Here is a 20,961-nt window from a genome sequence, read left to right as displayed (position 1 = left end):
TCATGGTTATGATGGTGTGGATTTTGAGTTGCATGCTAAAAGCGTTATGGATAATGTGAACAAGCATCATCCAAATGATACAGATTGTGGTACTATTAGTTATGAATGCAAACGCTTACTAACTTCTTTATTCAGGAACTCTCATGTTAAGCTCACTAAAAGACAAACTAAGGAAGTTGCTCATGTATTTAGATTCTTTTTACTAATAAAATGAAGTAAGAGCTATCTATAATATAAGAAAATTAATGGTTGTGGAAAAGTCAAAAATACCCTTATTTGATTTTTTGCCACCTCATTAAAATTATGGTTTTTTGGTCTTTGCACCATAAAGTTTTTAATTTTATTATTAAAATAATACAACTTTTATATTTTATCAAACTTATCAAATCTCTCTCTATTCTCTAATTTTTTTTTCCTTTCATCACTTTCTCACTTCTTTTTTCCAAAAAAAAAATCTATTACTGATATATATTTTTTTATATACGAAAAATGGTATTTATGATCGAAATATTTTTTAGTCAAAAATGATATCTAAACAAAAATTAATTTTGTATGCGGGAAAAAAATTTATTATTGATCTAAATATTTTTATATACGAAAAATGTTATTTATGATCCAACTATTTTTTATTCAAAAATGGAATAGGCCAAAAAATTTATTATTGATCTAAATATTTTTGTATACGAAAATTTGATATTGATTCAAATATTTTTGTAAATGACACCTAAACAAAAATAATATTTGTATATGAAAAAAATCTATTATTTACGAAAAATGGTATTTATGATTCAAATGTTTTTATTCCAAAATGGTATACGGGAAAATAATCTACTATTGATCTAAATATTTTTATATACCAAATTTACTATTGATCCAAATATTTTTGTAAATAATGCCTAAACAAAAATGAGATCTGTATAAGAGAAAAAAATCTATTATTGATCTAAATATTTTTATATACGAGAAATGGTATTGATGATCAAGTATTTTTTATCCAAAAATGGTATACGGGAAAAAATCAATTATTTATCTAAATATTTTTTTATACTAAAATTTAATATTGATTTAAATATTTTTGTAAATGATACCTAAATAAAAATATTATTTGTATTATTATTTATGAAAAATGTTATTGATGATCCAAATATTTTTTATACAAAATTGTATACGAAAAAAATCTACTATTGATGTAAATATTTTTATTTTCGAAATTTACTATTGATCCAAATATTTTTGTAAATGATACCTAAACAAAACTGAAGTCTGTATACGGGAAAAAAATTTATTATTGATCTAAATATTTTTATATACGAGAAATGATATTTATGATTAAATATTTTTGATCAAAATATGGTACACGGGAAAAAATATATTATTGATCTAAATATTTTAATATACGAAAATTTAATATTCATCTAAATGTTTTTGTAAATGATACCTAAATAAAATTAATATTTGTATACGGAAAAAATATATTATTTACGAAAAATGGTATTTATGATCCAAAATTTTTTTATTCAAAAATGATATACGGGAAAAAATCTACTATTGATTTAAATATTTTTATATACGACATTTACTATTGATCCAAATATTTTTGTAAATGATACCTAAACAAAAATGAAGTTTGTATGCGGAAAAAAATCTATTATTGATCTAAATGTTTTTATATACAAAAAAATGTTATTTATGATCCAACTATTTTTTATTCAAAAATGGAATAGGCCAAAAAATCTATTATTGATCTAAATATTTTTATATAAGAAAAATTGATATTGTCCAAATATTTTTGTAAATGACACCTAAACAAAAATAATATTTGTATATGAAAAAAATCTATTATTTACGAAAAATGGTATTTATGATCCAAATATTTTTATTCCAAAATGGTATACGAGAAAATAATCTACTATTGATCTAAATATTTTTATATACGAAATTTACTATTGATCCAAATAATTTTGTAAATGATACCTAAACAAAAATGAGGTCTGTATACAGGAAAGAATCTATTATTGATCTAAATAATTTTATATACGAGAAATGGTATTTATGATCAAATATGTTTGATCCAAAAATGGTATACGGGAAAAAATCTATTATTGATCTAAATATTTTTTTATACGAAAATTTAATATTGATTCAAATATTTTTGTAAATAATCGATAAATAAAAATAATATTTGTATTGTTATTTACGAAAAATGTTATTTATGATCCAAATATTTTTTATTCAAAAATTGTATACGGGAAAAAATCTACTATTGATGTGAATATTTTTATATAAGAACTTTACTATTGATCCAAATATTTTTGTAAATGATACCTAAACAAAACTGAAGTCTGTATATGGGAAAAAATCTTTTATAGACCTAAATATTTTTATATACGAGAAATGGTATTTATGATCAAATATTTTTGATCCAAAAATGGTACACGGGAAAAAATATATTATTGATCTAAATATTTTAATATACGAAAATTTAATAATCATCTAAATATTTTTGTAAATGATACCTAAACAAAAATAATTTTGTATACTGAAAAAATCTATTATTTACGAAAAATGATATTTATGACCCAAATATTTTTTATTCAAAAATGGTATACGGGAAAAAATTTATTATTGATCTAAATATTTTTATATACGAAATTTACTATTGATCCAAATATTTTTGTAAATGATACCTAAACAAAAATGAAATCTGTATACGGAAAAAAATCTATTATTGATCTAAATGTTTTTATATACGAAAAATGTTATTTATGATTCAACTATTTTTTATTCAAAAATGGAATAGGCCAAAAAATCTATTATTGATCTAAATACTTTTATATACGAAATAATCAATTATTTATTTAATTTTTTTAAACATTTTTATTTAAAATAAATGATATATTCAAATTCGCGTAACCGAACAGAACCCGTGCGTATGCACGGATACGTTACTAGTTCATTTAAAAAAATGGAAAATGAAACTTCTCCAACAATGGAGTTTTTTGATTAATAGACATAAAAAGAAACTATCTCCTTAAATGATGTCACGCGATTCATAACCAATTTGAATAAATTCTCCTTCCAAAATTTTCCTTTTGACCATTTGATATTTGTTTTTAAATCTAATCTACTTAATATAAATGTAAAGATGTCATGATGGCAACCCTAGCCACATGTCATCCTTACAACAATTTAAGCCACGTGTCATAATGAGATTAAAATTTTAATTATTCAATAAATCAATAAATAATAATAATAATAATAATAATTCAATAAATCAATAAATCAATAAATTATAATAATAATAATTATTATTATTATTATTATTTAATTATTCAATAAATCAATAAATAATAATAATCATAATAATAATAATTCAATAAATCAATAAATCAATAAATTATAATAATAATAATAATTATTATTATTTAATTATTCAATAAATCAATAAATAATAATAATAATAATAATAAATCAATAAATCAATAAATTATAATAATAATAATAATAATAATAATAATAATAATAATAATAATAATAATAATAATTATCTTCGATAGCAGTTGCTGTTGAGTTTGCGGTTGAGAGAGGTCAAGAGGCATAGAAAACGAAGCACCAAAAGGCGCTACAGAAGCATCGAGTTCAAGACTCGGTGGAAACTCGGAAGCGGAACTACAGAAGCATCGAGTTCAAGACTCGGTGGAAACTCGGAAGCGGAACTCAGGTCGAGGGACCCACCCATAAAAACAGGTGAATTCGAAGCGGCGTTGTTGTTGTTTCCCATAAAGAATCCATTATCAAATCCCAATTCAAAAGGATTATTATTGTTGTTGCTATTGTTGAAGAAGTAGTTGTTGTTGTGGAAAAAAGAGTATGGATTTGAAATTGAAATTGAATCCAAGGTGTTTGTGTTTTGGTGCATGAGAAAATTATCATTAGTAGAATTCGGATTTGAAACAAAATGAACAACGTTGTTGTTGTTTGTTGTAGTAGAGTTGAGGTTGTAGAAATTATCAGGTTCGGGTTTGAAGAAAGGGAGAGAGGTAGTAGAAACCATTAAATTAATATTTTTTTGCTTTAAAAACCATTAAATTGACAATAATATTTTTAGTATAAAAATATAAAAATTATTGTAATAAATAAAATAAATTTAAGTTTAAGATGAATGACTATGAGTAATGGTAACAAAATAATGAGTAAATAAATTTCATAAATGTTAATATAAACAATAAATTAATGAAGAATTATCATATAGAATGATGGTAACGAGTAACGGTGACCAACATTCAAAACTTATAAATTTCAGTTACTATTATAATTATTTTCTTATTTCAGTTACTAAACATAGAATAAGTAACAATTATTACTATATTTCATTTCTTTTATAATATATATGCAACTAGAAATCTCTTTTTTCAATAACAACACGTACAACTAATTCTTCACTCTTCATTCTCTATAATACCAAATTTGATATGGGTATATACATGCACTACTATTAAAAAGATATTGTCACTTTACTATATTTTATAATTTTTTAACTGATTAAATTTATGTTTTTTGTTTGTAGATATCCCTTCCATGATAACTCCTGTAGCTCAAATTTGTGGTGGCAAAATTGAAATTAATTTGAAGGTTAGAGTAATTCATCTTTGGATTATACCGGATCGCATAAATTCAGCAGAGAATGGAACTCTCCATATGCTCTTATTGGATGAAAAGGTATTATTTGAACTACTCTATATGATCTAATTTTTTTTAATCATATATATACATACTAACATGTTTATTTTTCCTTTTATTTATCAATAGTGTGGAAAAATTCATGCAACAATTCGAAAAAATCTCATGCCACAATTTAAGGATAAAATTTTAGAAGGTTCTACGTATGTTTTTGAAAAATTTTTGGTTGCTCTGAATGATGTTTCATTCAGAACCACAAACCATAAGTATAAGCTCAATTTTATGGGATCTACAAATTTATTCAAAGTGAATGCCCCGGAGATACCTCTTCATCATTTTGAATTTATGTCATTTCTTGATATCCTGTCTTCAACAAAAGAGGATAAATTACTCGGTGAGATTTATTAGTGTTTGAGTGATATAATATTTTCATATCTTTAAATTATAAATTATATTAATTTTTTAAAATTTGTTTATTAGATATTATTGGCCATGTCGTAGAGAAAAACAATATCAAAGAAATCGAAAAAAATGGCACCAAAGTTATGGATATTACACTTGAAGATTTGGAGTGAGTTTTTTATATGTAGAATAACTATTTTTTTTTATTATCATGTATTATAACCATGTAAAATAATATAATTTCATTCATATATAATGCAGTAACAATAGAATTCATTGTACTTTATGGAGTGAATTTGCTGAAATGATGGAACAATTTTTGGAAAAACATGACTCTTCACACAGTGTCATCATCATACTGCAAATCTGCAAGTTGAAGAAGTATTACGGTACGACTATACATATATATATTTACTATTTAATACATTTCAACTTTATATATAAATGAATAATATAATAAGTGATATTATTATTTTAACATAGGCAAAATGGGTGTGTCTAACTCATTTTTTGGAACAAAAATGTTTTTGAATACTGATATACCTGCTATTAACGACTATAAATTGAGGTAAATTTGTTTTTCAATTCACCTGTCATTTATTATTCTCTGCTTTATAAGTAGATATTTAACAATTTAATTCAATAGGATGACTGAGGAAAATGTGGATTTGACTCAAGGTGTTAGTCAAATGATCGGACCAACCATAATTCCATTGGCAGATGATTTACTCCAAACCAAAAAAATGACTATTGAAGATTTGATTGAATCTACAGAAGTAATTGTTTATTAATTTTAGAAAATATTCATATTTTATGATAACTCTGACAATAATTAATGTTAATTTTTTCATTTAAATGTGACAGAAATGTTTTGGCTCTGTCTTAGTAAGAACATGTGAGCTTGATACTGATGCAGGATGGTTCTATCAAGCATGCTCCAAATGTGCCTCAAAAATTAATATAATTGAAGGAAAGCTATATTGTGACAGATGCAAGATGCCAAAAACTGCCGTTCCTAGGTACCTAAAATAATCTTTTAGAATAAATTACTTTGAATTACTATGATACATGTTAATGACAAATATTATGTTTCTTTAAATATACAGGTTTAAGGTTCATATACAAGTCATAGATAAGACCGGATCAACAACTTTTATTTTGTTTGATCGCATTGTGTCTCAAGTGCTGGGCAGAAATGTACAAGATCTGCTTGATTCTATGGGTCAGGTTGGATAATTGGAATATATATATATATATATATATATATATATATATATATATATATATATATATATATATATATATATATATATATATATATATATATATATATATATATATATATATATATATATATATATATATATATATATATATATGAATTCACTACAAATGAAACAATATTTTATATCATTTATGTACCTGCAGGGGAGTAATGCTAATGCTTATCCATCAGACTTGGATACATTTCTGGACAAACAAATATTATTCAAAGTTGAAGTTAGTGATGGAAACATATTTCAAAATTGGCGTAGCTATACTGTCAAAAAACTTACCGAAGACACTGATATAATCAAACAATTCATATCCATTAATGGGATTAAGGTATGAATACAAAATTATGTAATTTAATTTATCAATAATTATTTATAACTAATAATTGAATTATGATTTATCAAAGATAACTAATAATGAAGAGAAAGCTGAACATGTCGAAGAAGTAACTAGACTTGCTGATGAGAAACCGGTGGTATAATTTTTTCCTTTATAACAAATATCCATTATCATTTACATATTTTTATTTTATCTAACAATAAATATTAACACCCTTATTTTTAAATTTTAATTTAGGAGATTATTGAAAGGGGTAATTCAAAGACCGAAAATGAAGTTGTGGTACTTGGAAAGAGAAAGGATCGAAGTTTAGAATCATTAGACACAATTGATCTCGAGGGTGACAACACATCAATCTGAAGACCCAAAATTTCAATGTTTGAAAAATAAAGAATCTGAATGAAACAATGTTGTTTTAATTTAACGTGTTTTTACGTCTTTTTAATATATGTAATAAGTGCAAAATATGACACATTTGTTCATCACAAAACATTTATTAATTAATAATAATAAAAATTAACATAAATTTTCTTTATTTTCTTTATTTTCTTTATTCTAATAATTACAATTATTAGAAATGATATTTAAATGACGGTTATATTATATTTATCAATGTCATTATTATTCATCCATTAAAACATTTTGTGTCACATAAATTAATAGAGAAAATTTGTGTTGAAATGACATTACAAATTAATAGAGAAAATTTGTGTTGAAATGACATTACAAATAAATTTTATACTTCAAAACTCCATGATAATAACTAATTAATCTTTTCATAAATATTTATTACAATTTTGTTAAAAATAATTTAAATAAATATTTTTTATTTAAAAGACTATCATTTTTATAATTATTTGAAAGACTCGCATATTTTACTTATTTGATATTATTTTTCAAAGTGATATTTAATTTTCAAAATAAAACTTTAGAAGATAAATTACTACTTTTATTAAATCAGAACCATTTTTATAAAATCAATGCATAAAAATGACAATAATTTTTATATACATTATTTATAAAATAAACCCATTAAATTAATAATTCCGTTTGAAAAATTAATGCATTCCATTTTAAGCATAAAGTTCACGATTCCATTTTAACCATTTATCAATTTGTCAAAATTTTAATAAATAATTAAATTGTTTTAAATCATTAATAAACTAATTTATTAAAATTATAAATAAATTTATCCATAACGTATCCATTAAAATCTTGAATATAAAATTATTTAAACTTAATAAAAGGATTTAGATAGCATAGATTAAATTGACTTGAATGGTCACACATCTCCAAATTTTGATAATCAATATCATTATAATCATTTATAAAAACTTTCTATTATGATTTTTCATCACAATTAAAAAATATTTACTATATTGACATCAATTCTTTTTTATAGATAATATTTAGAGAAAAATAAATTGTATACTTAAACTATTCATAATATTAATTTAACAATTTCTTATAATTATTCAATTAACATATTGCATATATTTATTTTTGCGTAATATATTAAAGAGTCACTTTTGTAGGAGCAATCTACTTTTGACATCTTTTTACTATATGTAATAAGTGCAAAATATAACACATTTGTTCATCACAAAACTTTTATTAATTAATAATAATAAAAATTAACATAAATTTTCTTCATTTTAATTTATTTATAATTATACACATCTAAAGTTTTAGTTATTTCAATTTATTACCAAGGATAAAATAAAAATATTTACAATTATTAGAAATAATATTTAAATGACAGTTATGTTATATTCATCAATGTCATTATTATTCACATTATAATATTTTTTTTCACATCAATATAACATTACAAATATTTATATAGAGATTGATTTTTAAAATATGACAGTCCAACCTATTTTATTAATTATATTTTATGAAAAAAAAAATTTATACATCAAAATTCCACCATAATAACTAATTAATCTTTTAATAATTATTTAATATATTTATTATTTAATTAATCTTTTCGAAAATTTAAAATAGTAATTTCGTTATGTTATATTCATCAATGTCATTATTATTCATCCATTATAACATTTTTTTTTACATCAATATAACATTACAAATATTTATATAGAGAATTTTTAAATATGACAGTGCAACCTATTTTATTAATTATATTTTATGAAAAAAAATTTTATACATCAAAATTCCACAATAATAACTAATTAATCTTTTAATAATTATTTAATATATTTATTAATTAATTAATCTTTTCGAAAATTTTAGATAGTAATTTCTATATTACAATTTTGTTAAAAATATTTTAAATAAATATTTTTTATTTCAAAGACTCGCATTTTTATAATTATTTGAAAGCCTCGCACTTTTTACTTATTTCATGTTATTTTTCAAAGAGATATTTAATTTTCAAAATAAAAATTAAGATGATAAATTACTACTTTTAATAAATCATAATCATTTTTATAAAATCAATGCATTAAAATAACAGTACTTTTTATTTACTTTTTTTATAAAATAAAAACATTAAATTAATAATTTCGTTTGAAAAATTAATGCATTCCATTTTAAGCATAAAGTTCACACATCTTCAAATTTTTGTCAATCAATGTCATTAAAGTTAGAATGATATTTAAAAACCAACGCATTAAATTGTCAATAATTTTTTAATATAAAATTAAAGCATTAAATTAGCAATCTTATTAAGTTATTTAACATTAAATTCATCAGTTAGACTTATTTAATAATGTTTTTTTTAATTACATGTGATTCGTTTCAGACATTCAATTTGTTTTTTACCGTAAAAAAAAACTTACAAATTCAAAACTTATAAACGGTAAAAAATAATAAAATAAATTATTTATATATTTCAGTTACTATTATAATTATTTTCTTATTTCAGTTACTAAACATAAAATTAGTAACAATTATTACTATATTTCATTTCTTATATAATATAAGCAACTTAAAATTCTTTAAAAAACAAATCAAAATCTCTTTTTTCAATAACAACATGTACTACTGATTCTTCACTCTTCATTCTCTATAATACCAAATTTGATATGGGTATATACATGCAATACTATTAAATTTAACAACTTTCCATTTTACAACACTTTATTTTATAAATATTTTTAGAATATTAATTATATCATCACATTTTTAATATATTTATATTTTATATTTGTTTTAACTTTTAAACTGTGTTATTTTCCACTCTAAAACAGAAAAGCAACTTGGAGTGGCAGAAATTCAACGTCTCAATCGACTCAAAAGGAAGCAACAACTTGATTTGAAACGTATTAAAAAAAACACATTTCAAAAGATGGGTAAATTTAAATATTCAAAAATATATTAAAATATGTAAAAATAACAACACTTTATCTTATAAATATTTTTTATTTTTAAAAATATTAATTATATCATCACATTTTTAATATCTTTACATTTTATTTTTTTTAAATAGATAAAGTGTGTTATTTTCTACTCTAAAACAGAAAATCAACATGGAAAAAATAAGGAAGAAAGTCAACGTCTCAATCAGCTCAAAAGGAAGCAACAACTTTCAGACATTGATTCTTTTATTGAAAATCATAATGAGTACAACAACATGGTACCCATCACAAATGGAGAAGAATCAGATATACCTTCTAATTCAGGTATTTTTTTTATATGAAAAATATTTATTTAAAGGATATATATTTTAAACATTTAAAAAAATATATAAAAATAGTCTAATATTGTATTTTATATAAAAAAAAATTATAGATTCAACACATTAAATTAACAAATTGATTTGAAAAATCAAACGTATTAAATTGACAATAAATTTTTGTTTATAAAATCAAAGCATTAAATTAGCAATTGTATTAAGTTATTTAACATTCAAAAATAGGTAAATTTAAATATTCAAGAATATAATAAAATCTTTAAAAATAACAGCACTTTATTTTATAAATATTTTTTATAATATTAATTATATTATTACATATTTAATATCTTTATATCTTTATATTTGTTTTAACTTGATAAAGTGTCTTATTTTCTGCTATAAAACAGAAAAGCAACATGGAGAAAATGATGCAGAAATTCAACGTTTCAATCGGCTCAAAAGGAAGCAACAACTTGATTGGAAACGTATTAAAAAAAACACGTTACAAAATATGGGTAAATTTAAATATTCTAAACTATATTCAAATCTTAAAATACATAATTTTTAATGTAATTAAGAATAATTCACCTTTTATCTTTCAGAAATTGATTCTTCTATTGAAAATCATAATGAATACAACAACAGGGTATCCATCACAAATGGAGAAGAGTCGGATATATCTTCTAATTCAGGTATTTTGATATAAAAATATTTATTTAAAGGATATATATTTTTAACATTTAAAAATATATATTTACATAGTCTAATATTGTATTTTATTTTCTTCTAAGAATTCTTTTTCAATTACAAATTGTCAATGATATTGTATTTATTTACACAAATTAGATTAGTAAGCATTAAAGTAGCAATTGTATTAACTTATTTAACATTCAAAAATAGGTAAATTTAAATATTCAAGAATATAATAAAATCTTTAAAAATAACAGCACTTTATTTTATAAATATTTTTTATAATATTAATTATATTATTACATATTTAATATCTTTATATCTTTATATTTGTTTTAAGTTGATAAAGTGTCTTATTTTCCGCTATAAAACAGAAAAGCAACATGGAGAAAATGATGCAGAAATTCAACGTTTCAATCGGCTCAAAAGGAAGCAACAACTTGATTTGAAACGTATTAAAAAAAACACGTTACAAAATATGGGTAAATTTAAATATTCTAAACTATATTCAAATCTTAAAATACATAATTTTTAATGTAATTAAGAATAATTCACCTTTTATCTTTCAGAAATTGATTCTTCTATTGAAAATCATAATGAGTACAACAACATGGTATCCATCACAAATGGAGAAGAGTCGGATATACCTTCTAATTCAGGTATTTTGATATAAAAATATTTATTTAAAGGATATATATTTTTAACATTTAAAAATATATATTTACATAGTCTAATATTGTATTTTATTTTCTTCTAAGAATTCTTTTTCAATTACAAATTGTCAATGATATTGTATTTATTTACACAAATTAGATTAGTATCATTTTGTAGAATATTTTACTCTTATTGAACTTAATTAATTAAAACGAATTTATCTTTTAACTTTCAGACATTATGTCAATGGTGGAAAATGACAATGAGTTAAACACCATGGTATGCATGACAAATGGAGAAGAGTCAAATGTACCTTCTAATTCAGGTAATTTAATCAAAATATTTATTTAAAGTAATATTACAATATTCTCAAATCTATGATTTAAAAACCTATTATATGTATATTTAACATTGTAAAAATATGTTTACTTCTTTTAGGGATTCAATTTCCGTTACAAATTGACAATGAACAATTAGATGATACTGCTAAGTCAGGTTCAAAATTTTATATCTACATAATATTTCTATATTATATTGTTAAAGATATCTTGCCAATATTAAAATTGACTATTTGGCAAATAAAATTGTTAATTTGTTGTTTGGTATAAATTGTAGATTCGCAATATTTAAATATGGGTCACCCAATATGTGTTTGTGAATTCTGTGGTGCATTGATGTGGTATGAAGAACGCGTTCAAAAACAGTATAGACCACTGACACCAAAATTTTCAATGTGTTGCATGCAAGGCAAGATTGTAATTGCTCCATACCCCAGTCTTCCTCAATCTTTGCATGATTTGTATCACAAACATGACAGAAGGAGTAAATTCTTTTTGGAAAATATTAGATCTTTCAATAGTATGTTTGCTTTCACCTCTATGGGAGGAAAAATAAATAAGGAAATAAATAATGGTAATGCACCACCAATATTTGTGATGAATGGTGAAAACTTTCATCAAATTGGAAGTTTGTTGCCTTTACCAGGGAACCAACCAAAATTTTCTCAACTATACATCTACGACACTGATAATGAAATAACTAACAGAATGGCCGTTGTCAGGTAATTACACTCATTTGTATAGTTTCATAGTCATAATTATCATATCGAACCTTGAGCTTATTATATTTTTGTTTTATGATTATTGATAAACACTACTTCAATTACATATAACCACCAATTATTTTTTCATATATTACAGAATGGATGGTGAAGACTTTGAGTTGAAATCAACAATTGTTAGCGATATAAGGGAAGTTCTTGATAATTTCAATCCCTATGTCAAAACATATAGAATAATTCGAGACACCATAACAAAACAAAATGCTCCAACTATGAAGTTAAGAATATTAAGAAAGAGAGGTTGTGATGGTCGACGATACAATCTTCCAACAGCTTCAGAGGTGGCAGCATTGGTCGTTGGTGATTTTGATTCAGTAGACTTTGATAGGGATGTTGTTGTTGAGACTCAATCTGGATTGTTGCAACGTATTTCTGTATTTGAGCCAGCATATTTACCATTACAATATCCACTTCTATTTCCTAGAGGAGAAGACGGGTTTCGAAAAGATATTCCATATAATGAAGATACTAATACGTCCACTTCAAAAAGGAAGTTTGTCACACAAAAAGAATGGGTTGCCTACAAAATTCAACAAAGAGATACAAATACGTCAACATTATTGTTTTCTAAAAGATTATTTCAACAATTTTTGGTGGATTCATTTAGTGCAATAGAGTCTTCGCGCTTGAAGTGGATTAGAGATCATCAAAAAGACTTAAGAGCAGAAATCTACAAGGGGTTAACCGAGGCCATTCTTAGAGGAGAGACTAATCCAACTTCATCAGGAAAAAGAATTGTGTTGCCGTCTACATTTGTTGGTGGAGCAAGATATATGATACAAAATTATCAGGATGCCATGGCAATTTGTGGTTGGACAGGATATCCTGACTTATTTATCACTTTCACATGTAACCATAAATGGCCTGAATTGGTTGATTTTTTGAAAACATATCACCTAAATCCAGAGGATAGGCCCGATTTAGTGAGTCGACTTTTCAAAATTAAACTTGATCAGTTAATAAAAGACATCAAGAAAGGCACTATTTTTGGAAAAGTCAAATCAGGTAACCTTATATGTACTTTCAATTCTCATCTAATATTTTTTATATAAGTATTACTCAAATGTATTTTTATCTAACATTTAATATTAATTGAACTTATTTACTTCAAACTTGCAGTAATATACACTATTGAGTTTCAAAAGCGCGGACTCCCACATGCTCACATATTGGTTTTCCTTGAGACTAATTATAAGTGTGTCTGTCCTAATGATATTGACAAAATAATATCTGCCGAGATTCCAGATAAAGATAAAGAGCCTGAGTTGTTTAAAGTGGTATCTTCATTGATGATTCATGGTCCATGCGGCGCTCAAAATAAAAAATCTCCATGCATGCATAATGGAAAGTGTTCAAAACATTTTCCAAAAAAATTTGCTGATTCTACCGTTATTGATGAAGATGGATATCCGGTATACAAAAGGAGAGACAATGATGTGTTTATTCAAAAAGGTGACTCATTTGTAGATAACAGGTTTGTGGTTCCTTATAATAAACATTTGTTATTGAAGTATAATGCTCATATAAATGTGGAGTGGTGCAATCAGTCACGGTCAATTAAATATCTTTTTAAATATGTCAACAAAGGGCATGATCGTGTCACTGTTGCCTTTTATAGCAGTGGAAATGAGCAAAATAAATCTGATTGTTTGGATGAAATAAAGATGTACTACGACTGTAGATATTTGTCAGCATGTGAAGCTGTTTGGAGAATATTTTCTTTTGATATTAATTATAGAGAACCATCAGTGGAACGACTCAATTTTCATTTAAAGAATGAGCAACATGTGATATATGATGATTATGCTGACATTCAGGATGTTGTGAACAAAAAATATGTTCATTGTACAAAATTTTTGGCATGGATGGATGCCAACAAAATATATCCTGAAGCAAAAAATCTTACATACAGTCAATTTCCAACAAAGTTTGTGTGGAAAGTTGAAGAACATAAATGGGCTCCACGAAAACAAGGATTTGCAATTGGAAGACTTCATTTTGTTCCCCCTGGATCTGGTGAGATATTTTATTTGAGAACTTTGCTAAATTATGTGAAGGGTCCTACATCTTTCGAAGAAATAAAAACAGTTAATAATGATACAAAAAAGACTTTTAAGGAGGCTTGCTATGCATTGGGATTTTTGGATGATGATAAGGAATACATAGATGCAATTGTGGAGGCAAGCCAATGGGGTACAGGAGAATATTTGCGCCTATTGTTTGCAACTTTATTATTGTCAAAGCAAATATCTCGCCCAGATTTTGTTTGGAATAACACTTGGGAGTATTTGTGTGATGATATCTTACATAAGCAACGACGCCTTCTTCACATTGAAGGTAATTTGCATATTAATTTAAACTGCATTTTTTATTTTTGTATGTATTATGTATTGTGCTTAATAATTAATTTCTTTTAATTAGTTACATATTCCATTAAAATTATAGATTTGGTCTTGACTCCCGATCAACTGAAAAGCTACGCTTTAGCTGAAATAGAGACATTCTTACAAAGTAATAACAAGAGTTTAGAAGATTATCCTGAAATGCCTCAAGCAGATGTGTCATTAATACCCAAGAGAAATAATACATTGATTTATGATGAGTTGAACTATGACAGAAAATCTTTGGTTGAGGAGCATCGTAGATTAATGTCAACAATGACTGTTGAACAAAAAGGAATATATGATCGTATCATGAAAAGGGTAAACGAAAATAAACCAGGATTTTTTTTCCTTTATGGATATGGAGGAACTGGAAAAACTTATATTTGGAGATCAATGTCAGCAGCATTAAGATCAAAGGGTGAGATTGTTATAACAGTAGCTTCAAGTGGGATAGCTGCATTGCTTATTCCAGGAGGGAGAACAGCACACTCAAGGTTTTGCATACCTATAAATGTTGATGAATGCTCAACATGCGAAATAGCTCCAAAAAGTGATTTGGCCGATTTAATAGCCAAGGCAAAGATGATCATATGGGATGAAGCACCAATGATGCATAAGCATTGTTTTGAAGCTGTTGATCGCACTTTAAGGGATATTCTTCGATCTTATAATAATGGAAGTTTAGATATCCCATTCGGTGGAAAAGTAGTGGTTTTGGGTGGAGATTTTCGCCAAATCCTTCCTGTAATACCTAAAGGAACTAGACAAGTCGTTGTTCATGCTACTATCAATTCTTCCTATCTTTGGAATTTTTGTGAAGTTCTTACATTAACTACAAACATGAGACTTCTAACTGGAAGTTCAACGTCTGATATTGAAGAAAGAACGGAATTTTCTCGGTGGATTTTGGGAATTGGTGATGGAAGTATTGGAGAAACTAATGATGAAGATATCACAATCAATATACCAAACAATTTTCTAATTCCAAGTTTTGGTGATCCACTTGCCGCTATTGTTCAAAACACATATCCAAATCTTTTCCAAAATATGAGTGACCAGACATTTTTTCAAGATAGGGCTATATTAGCTCCTAAGAATACAATTGTTGACTCAATCAATGATTACATGCTGGATTTAATAAGTGGAAAAGAAATAATATATTTGAGTTTTGATTCTCCGTATTATAAAAACTCTGATGTGGACATCCCAAATGATATACACACTCCTGAATTTTTGAACACAATTATTTCTTCTGGACTTCCAAATCACAAGTTAAGATTAAAAGTTGGAGTACCAGTAATGTTATTGAGAAATATTGAACAATCTTTAGGTTTGTGTAATGGAACACGATTAATAATTACAAAAATGGGAAAATATGTCGTTGAAGCAAAGGTCATTTCAGGAAGCAATATTGGTCAAAAAGTTTATATTCCAAGGTTATCATTGACTCCTTCTGATAAGAGAATCCCTTTCAAATTCCAACGGCGGCAATTTCCATTAGCTGTTTCATTTGCAATGACTATCAATAAAAGTCAAGGACAATCACTCAAACATGTTGGAGTATATCTACCACAACCAATTTTCTCTCATGGACAACTATATGTTGCCATAACACGGGTTACTTCAAAAAAAGGGTTGAAGATACTGGTGACTAATGATGAATGTGAAGATATAGATACAACATCCAATGTAGTTTACAAAGAAATATTTAATAATATTCTTTAGTTACTTAATTTTTCTTTTTTCTAATGTATACATTCTAAATAATTAATAGTATAATTGCAAATATAATTTATATGGGGTATAAATGAATTTTTATGCAAACATCAAATAAACATCAACTATTATTAAATAATTATTTCTAGCATACCCGTGCGAAGCACGGGTCGGTAATCTAGTAGATTCAAAACATTTGGCATTCGAGGATGTACTTTTACTAATTTCAAAATAATCGTAATCTTTAAATTCAAAGTTATATATATATATATATATATATATATATATATATATATATATATATATATATATATATATATATATATATATATATATATATAGAGAGAGAGAGAGAGGGAGAGAGAAAGAGAGAGAGGGGAGGGTTATATTTACTCCAAGAGTAAGTGTAGAAGACTTACTCCAAATCTTAACCATTGATTTTCATTAATCTAACGGTTTTAATTGATTATTTAATCTAATTATTTTTAGAAATATTTTTCTATATAAAAAATTAATTAAAACCGTTAGATTAATGTATAGTATATATTTACTTTCATTATTAAAAACTTTTGTTTATGCTAGTGTTTTTTAGAATATATATATATATATATATATATATATATATATATATATATATATATATATATATATATATATATATATATATATATATATATATATATATATATATATATATATGAAGTCCGACATCAATTACCATTTGGACTAATGATTATTGATTCAAAGTGTTATATTTTACAATATAACAAATAGAACCAAATCAATAAAGGTTGATTTTTCATAGAGGTAGGTTTAACCATTAAATAAATGAGGATGCTATTCATATACTAAAATTCTACATCCAATGCTTACACCCGTTTAAATACAACATAGTTATGTACTCATTTGTATTGAAAAAAAGTTAGAAAATAATTATAAAATATAATAAAAAAATCAAATCATATTCAAATACGGTATAAATGTCACTTTTTCAGTAAGAATATCATTCTCATATCTCTCAAAGTTATTCAAGTTTTTATACCAACAAAGACCGCAGTATTGGGCATGTTCGAGGAGTGTGATTGCACATGGCCTTATTTTATTGGCAGTACTATTTTTATTTTATTTCTATATTATACAGGTTAATGAATTCATTGTGTGATATGTATACAGTATACTATTTTCGTTATGTGAATTAGTCAATAGAATCATAAATTCATCTTAACAACAAAATCAAAATAGAACCATATATTCAAAGAAGGAAACTGTATTTATGTAGAGAGGGAACTAGCTAGTAGTATTGATGAGTTGCGGCTGTGGCATGTGGACTCATGACGTTGCATTAATTTTCCATGAACACTGGCAGGTCCAGCTAGGAGGCTAGCAAACATTTATAAACAAAGATATCTAAATAGTAAAAAAGAAACTTAAATGTAATTTTGGTCCCGATAAGTTAGTGAGTTTTTTATTTTCGTCACTGTAAATTATTATTTTTTATTTTAGTCTCTATATTTTATTTTTTTCTTGAGGTTTAGTGATTTAGTCCCTAAAGCCAAAATCTGCAGGAAAATCTGCAGCTTTTCTGCGGACCTTCCTGCGAATTTTGCTGCGGATTTTGATTTTATGGACTAAAACGAACGCGAAAGTGAAATATAGGGACTCAAACAAAAAATAATAATTTATAGGGACGAAAATCAAAAACTCGATAACTTACAAAGACTAAAAGTGCATTTAAGCTTAGAAAAAATTATCATATTCATATGAAAAAAATATTTGTGAATTAATTTGAACTAATTTTATTATATTTAGAGTTATAGCATGTTTGTATTGACTTTTGAAAGTAAAAAAATCAATTTTAAGTAATAGAGTTGATTCTGAGTAATTTTAAGATATTTGTTTTTATCAAAAATAGAATTGATTCTATCTTCATAATTGATTGTATTTGAAGCTAGAATTTGCTTCTACTTGGAATTCATTCATGATGATTTTAACACTGAAATTAATTGTTCAACTCATTTTTACATAAATATATTCAAAAATAAATCAATTTTATTAAACTCAATTCTATTAAAATCAATTTTACCAAACTCAATTATATTCACCGTTCATCTAAACACACGCTTAATATTATATTTTAGGTTTCAATTATCACTCCAAATTCAATGTGAGGAGCTGAATCTAGCAGGGTGTTTATGGATGAGTTCATAGGCTAAATAAAAAAGATTGTGGTCCTTTTCTTCTTTAGAAAAAAGTTGAAGGATTAGGGGACCATATGCTATTATAATGAAATCAGAATGAGACATGAATATTCAATAAACATGTGGAGGTGCCAGCGGCTATCGATCTTAATGGGAGGGACTTTGCAGTGTGTTGTGGTCTTTGGTATACCGTATTCTATCCATTTGTAAATAATGTCTCTTAAAGTATTTAAATTTTTTTTAGTTATTTAAAAAAAAAATTCTTTATAAGAATGGTCATCTTAAATTTTCTCATTTAAATTTTTAGTTTTTTTTACAATTTAACGACGATTTTTATAATTTAATCATAGAATATGCGACAACGACAGTTTACTGTTCTTGAATTAGCGATATTTTTATCATAACATACCAAAAGTGTGGATGTAAATATTTAGGAGAATTTTTTTGAATTTTTTTTGAAAGGCTAAAAGTAAAGTATGGGATATTTAGGAAGACTACAAATATATTTAACACAAATTTTAAATATAAGTTATAATAAATACTGTAAAATTATCAAAAAAATATAATATATTTTCCAAACTAATTTTATTAGTTATATTTCTCATCATCATAAATTCAAAACAAATTATAATGTTTTATAATGAAAATATAATTTTAAATTGAAAGTATAATTAAAATAATAATAATAATAATAATAATAATAATAATAAATAATTTTATTCTGAAAAATTAAAACACATGTATTGTCAAATTTGATAGTTCGTCGAACCATAGGATTATAACTCTAAAATATAAGTATATTTTCTTTCGATGAGTGTGTTGATAAATAAATGTTGTCTTTTAGTTGTTAGTTTTTTTACCAATTTTAAAGAGTGTTAAGTATAATGTTCAATTGGTTAGGTTATCGTAGTGTACTTAGTTCAACCCTTGTTAGGCTATTTATGCAGGTAGCTCGGGAATTCTCGTTTGTGGGTGGTTGTGACGCCCTAAGTTAAACTCAATGTCTTCTACTTTGAATCAATTGCCATGCAATTTCTGTCATTTGATCCTTTTCTTTAAGGGACAAAATGTAGCGCTATGTTAAGTAATCACCAAGTAATTTATATAGAAGATATCCTACAACGAGGCCGGTCAATAATAATGTATGTGTTTAAGAACAAGTTAGAAAAATCATATAGAAGATCATCCTCCTAAAACTTGCAACACTTGCAAAATAAATTAAAAAGAAGGGGATTTAGATGAAGAGGTAGGGGTATAGAAAAAAAAGTAACCAGATGAATTTCTTTTAATTTTTATGGAGTATCATCTTGATGATTCATCAGAGGATTGATAAAATCAAAACCTCTACACAATAAAGTGAAACAAGACTTACACCCACTAATCAAAGATAATGAGAGATGGAGGGAGAGAAATGTCATAACAAATAAAAACAAAGACTCAGATTATCATTAATATCATTCATCTAATATTATGGATTTGGTTCTTAACCTATCAACATTCTAGATCCAATAATATTAATGAAGTTAAGTCAAAATATCCTCAAATATTCACAAAGTCAGAACCAATCATAAGAAATCAAATTATTATTTAAAACACATAAAAAAGATTTTTAAAAAATTTTAAAATAAGATAATATTGATGAAATACTTAAGGAATATTATAACACCAAATAAATTCAAACCAAAGATCCCCATAGGTGAAGGACCATCATAGGATCATTTCCAATTTTTTTTAGAATTTTATAATACTCAAAATCAATTTTAAGCTAGTTAAAACTCAAGGAAAATGAAAGAAAATATTAAAAATATCAAATTATAAAATAAAAATATGGAAAAATAGTCATAAAATCATAAATGATTTAAAGTA

At 24.8% G+C, this 20,961-nt stretch overlaps 1 protein-coding gene across 1 annotated transcript; it reads left to right on the top strand.

Moving 5' to 3' along the window:
* Positions 1-4,472: 4,472 nt before the first annotated feature.
* Positions 4,473-16,906, top strand: LOC131638525 (uncharacterized). Its single transcript, XM_058909086.1, has 24 exons — positions 4,473-4,476; positions 4,568-4,719; positions 4,810-5,074; positions 5,161-5,251; positions 5,344-5,471; positions 5,566-5,650; positions 5,729-5,858; positions 5,947-6,101; positions 6,189-6,309; positions 6,511-6,687; positions 6,764-6,832; positions 6,934-7,036; positions 9,909-9,980; positions 10,179-10,340; positions 10,741-10,818; positions 10,936-11,025; positions 11,398-11,475; positions 11,593-11,682; positions 11,913-12,002; positions 12,116-12,172; positions 12,293-12,737; positions 12,877-13,802; positions 13,917-15,134; positions 15,243-16,906. The coding sequence occupies exons 1-24, from the start codon at positions 4,473-4,475 to the stop codon at positions 16,904-16,906; spliced, it is 6,450 nt and encodes a 2,149-aa protein (XP_058765069.1).
* The last annotated feature ends 4,055 nt before the right edge of the window (positions 16,907-20,961 follow it).

The sequence above is a fragment of the Vicia villosa genome, unplaced genomic scaffold (genome assembly GCF_029867415.1).
Source record: "Vicia villosa cultivar HV-30 ecotype Madison, WI unplaced genomic scaffold, Vvil1.0 ctg.002326F_1_1, whole genome shotgun sequence".
NCBI lineage: Eukaryota > Viridiplantae > Streptophyta > Magnoliopsida > Fabales > Fabaceae > Vicia > Vicia villosa.
The sequence above is the reverse complement of the archived record's forward strand: the minus strand, read 5'-3'. Positions and strand labels throughout refer to the sequence as shown.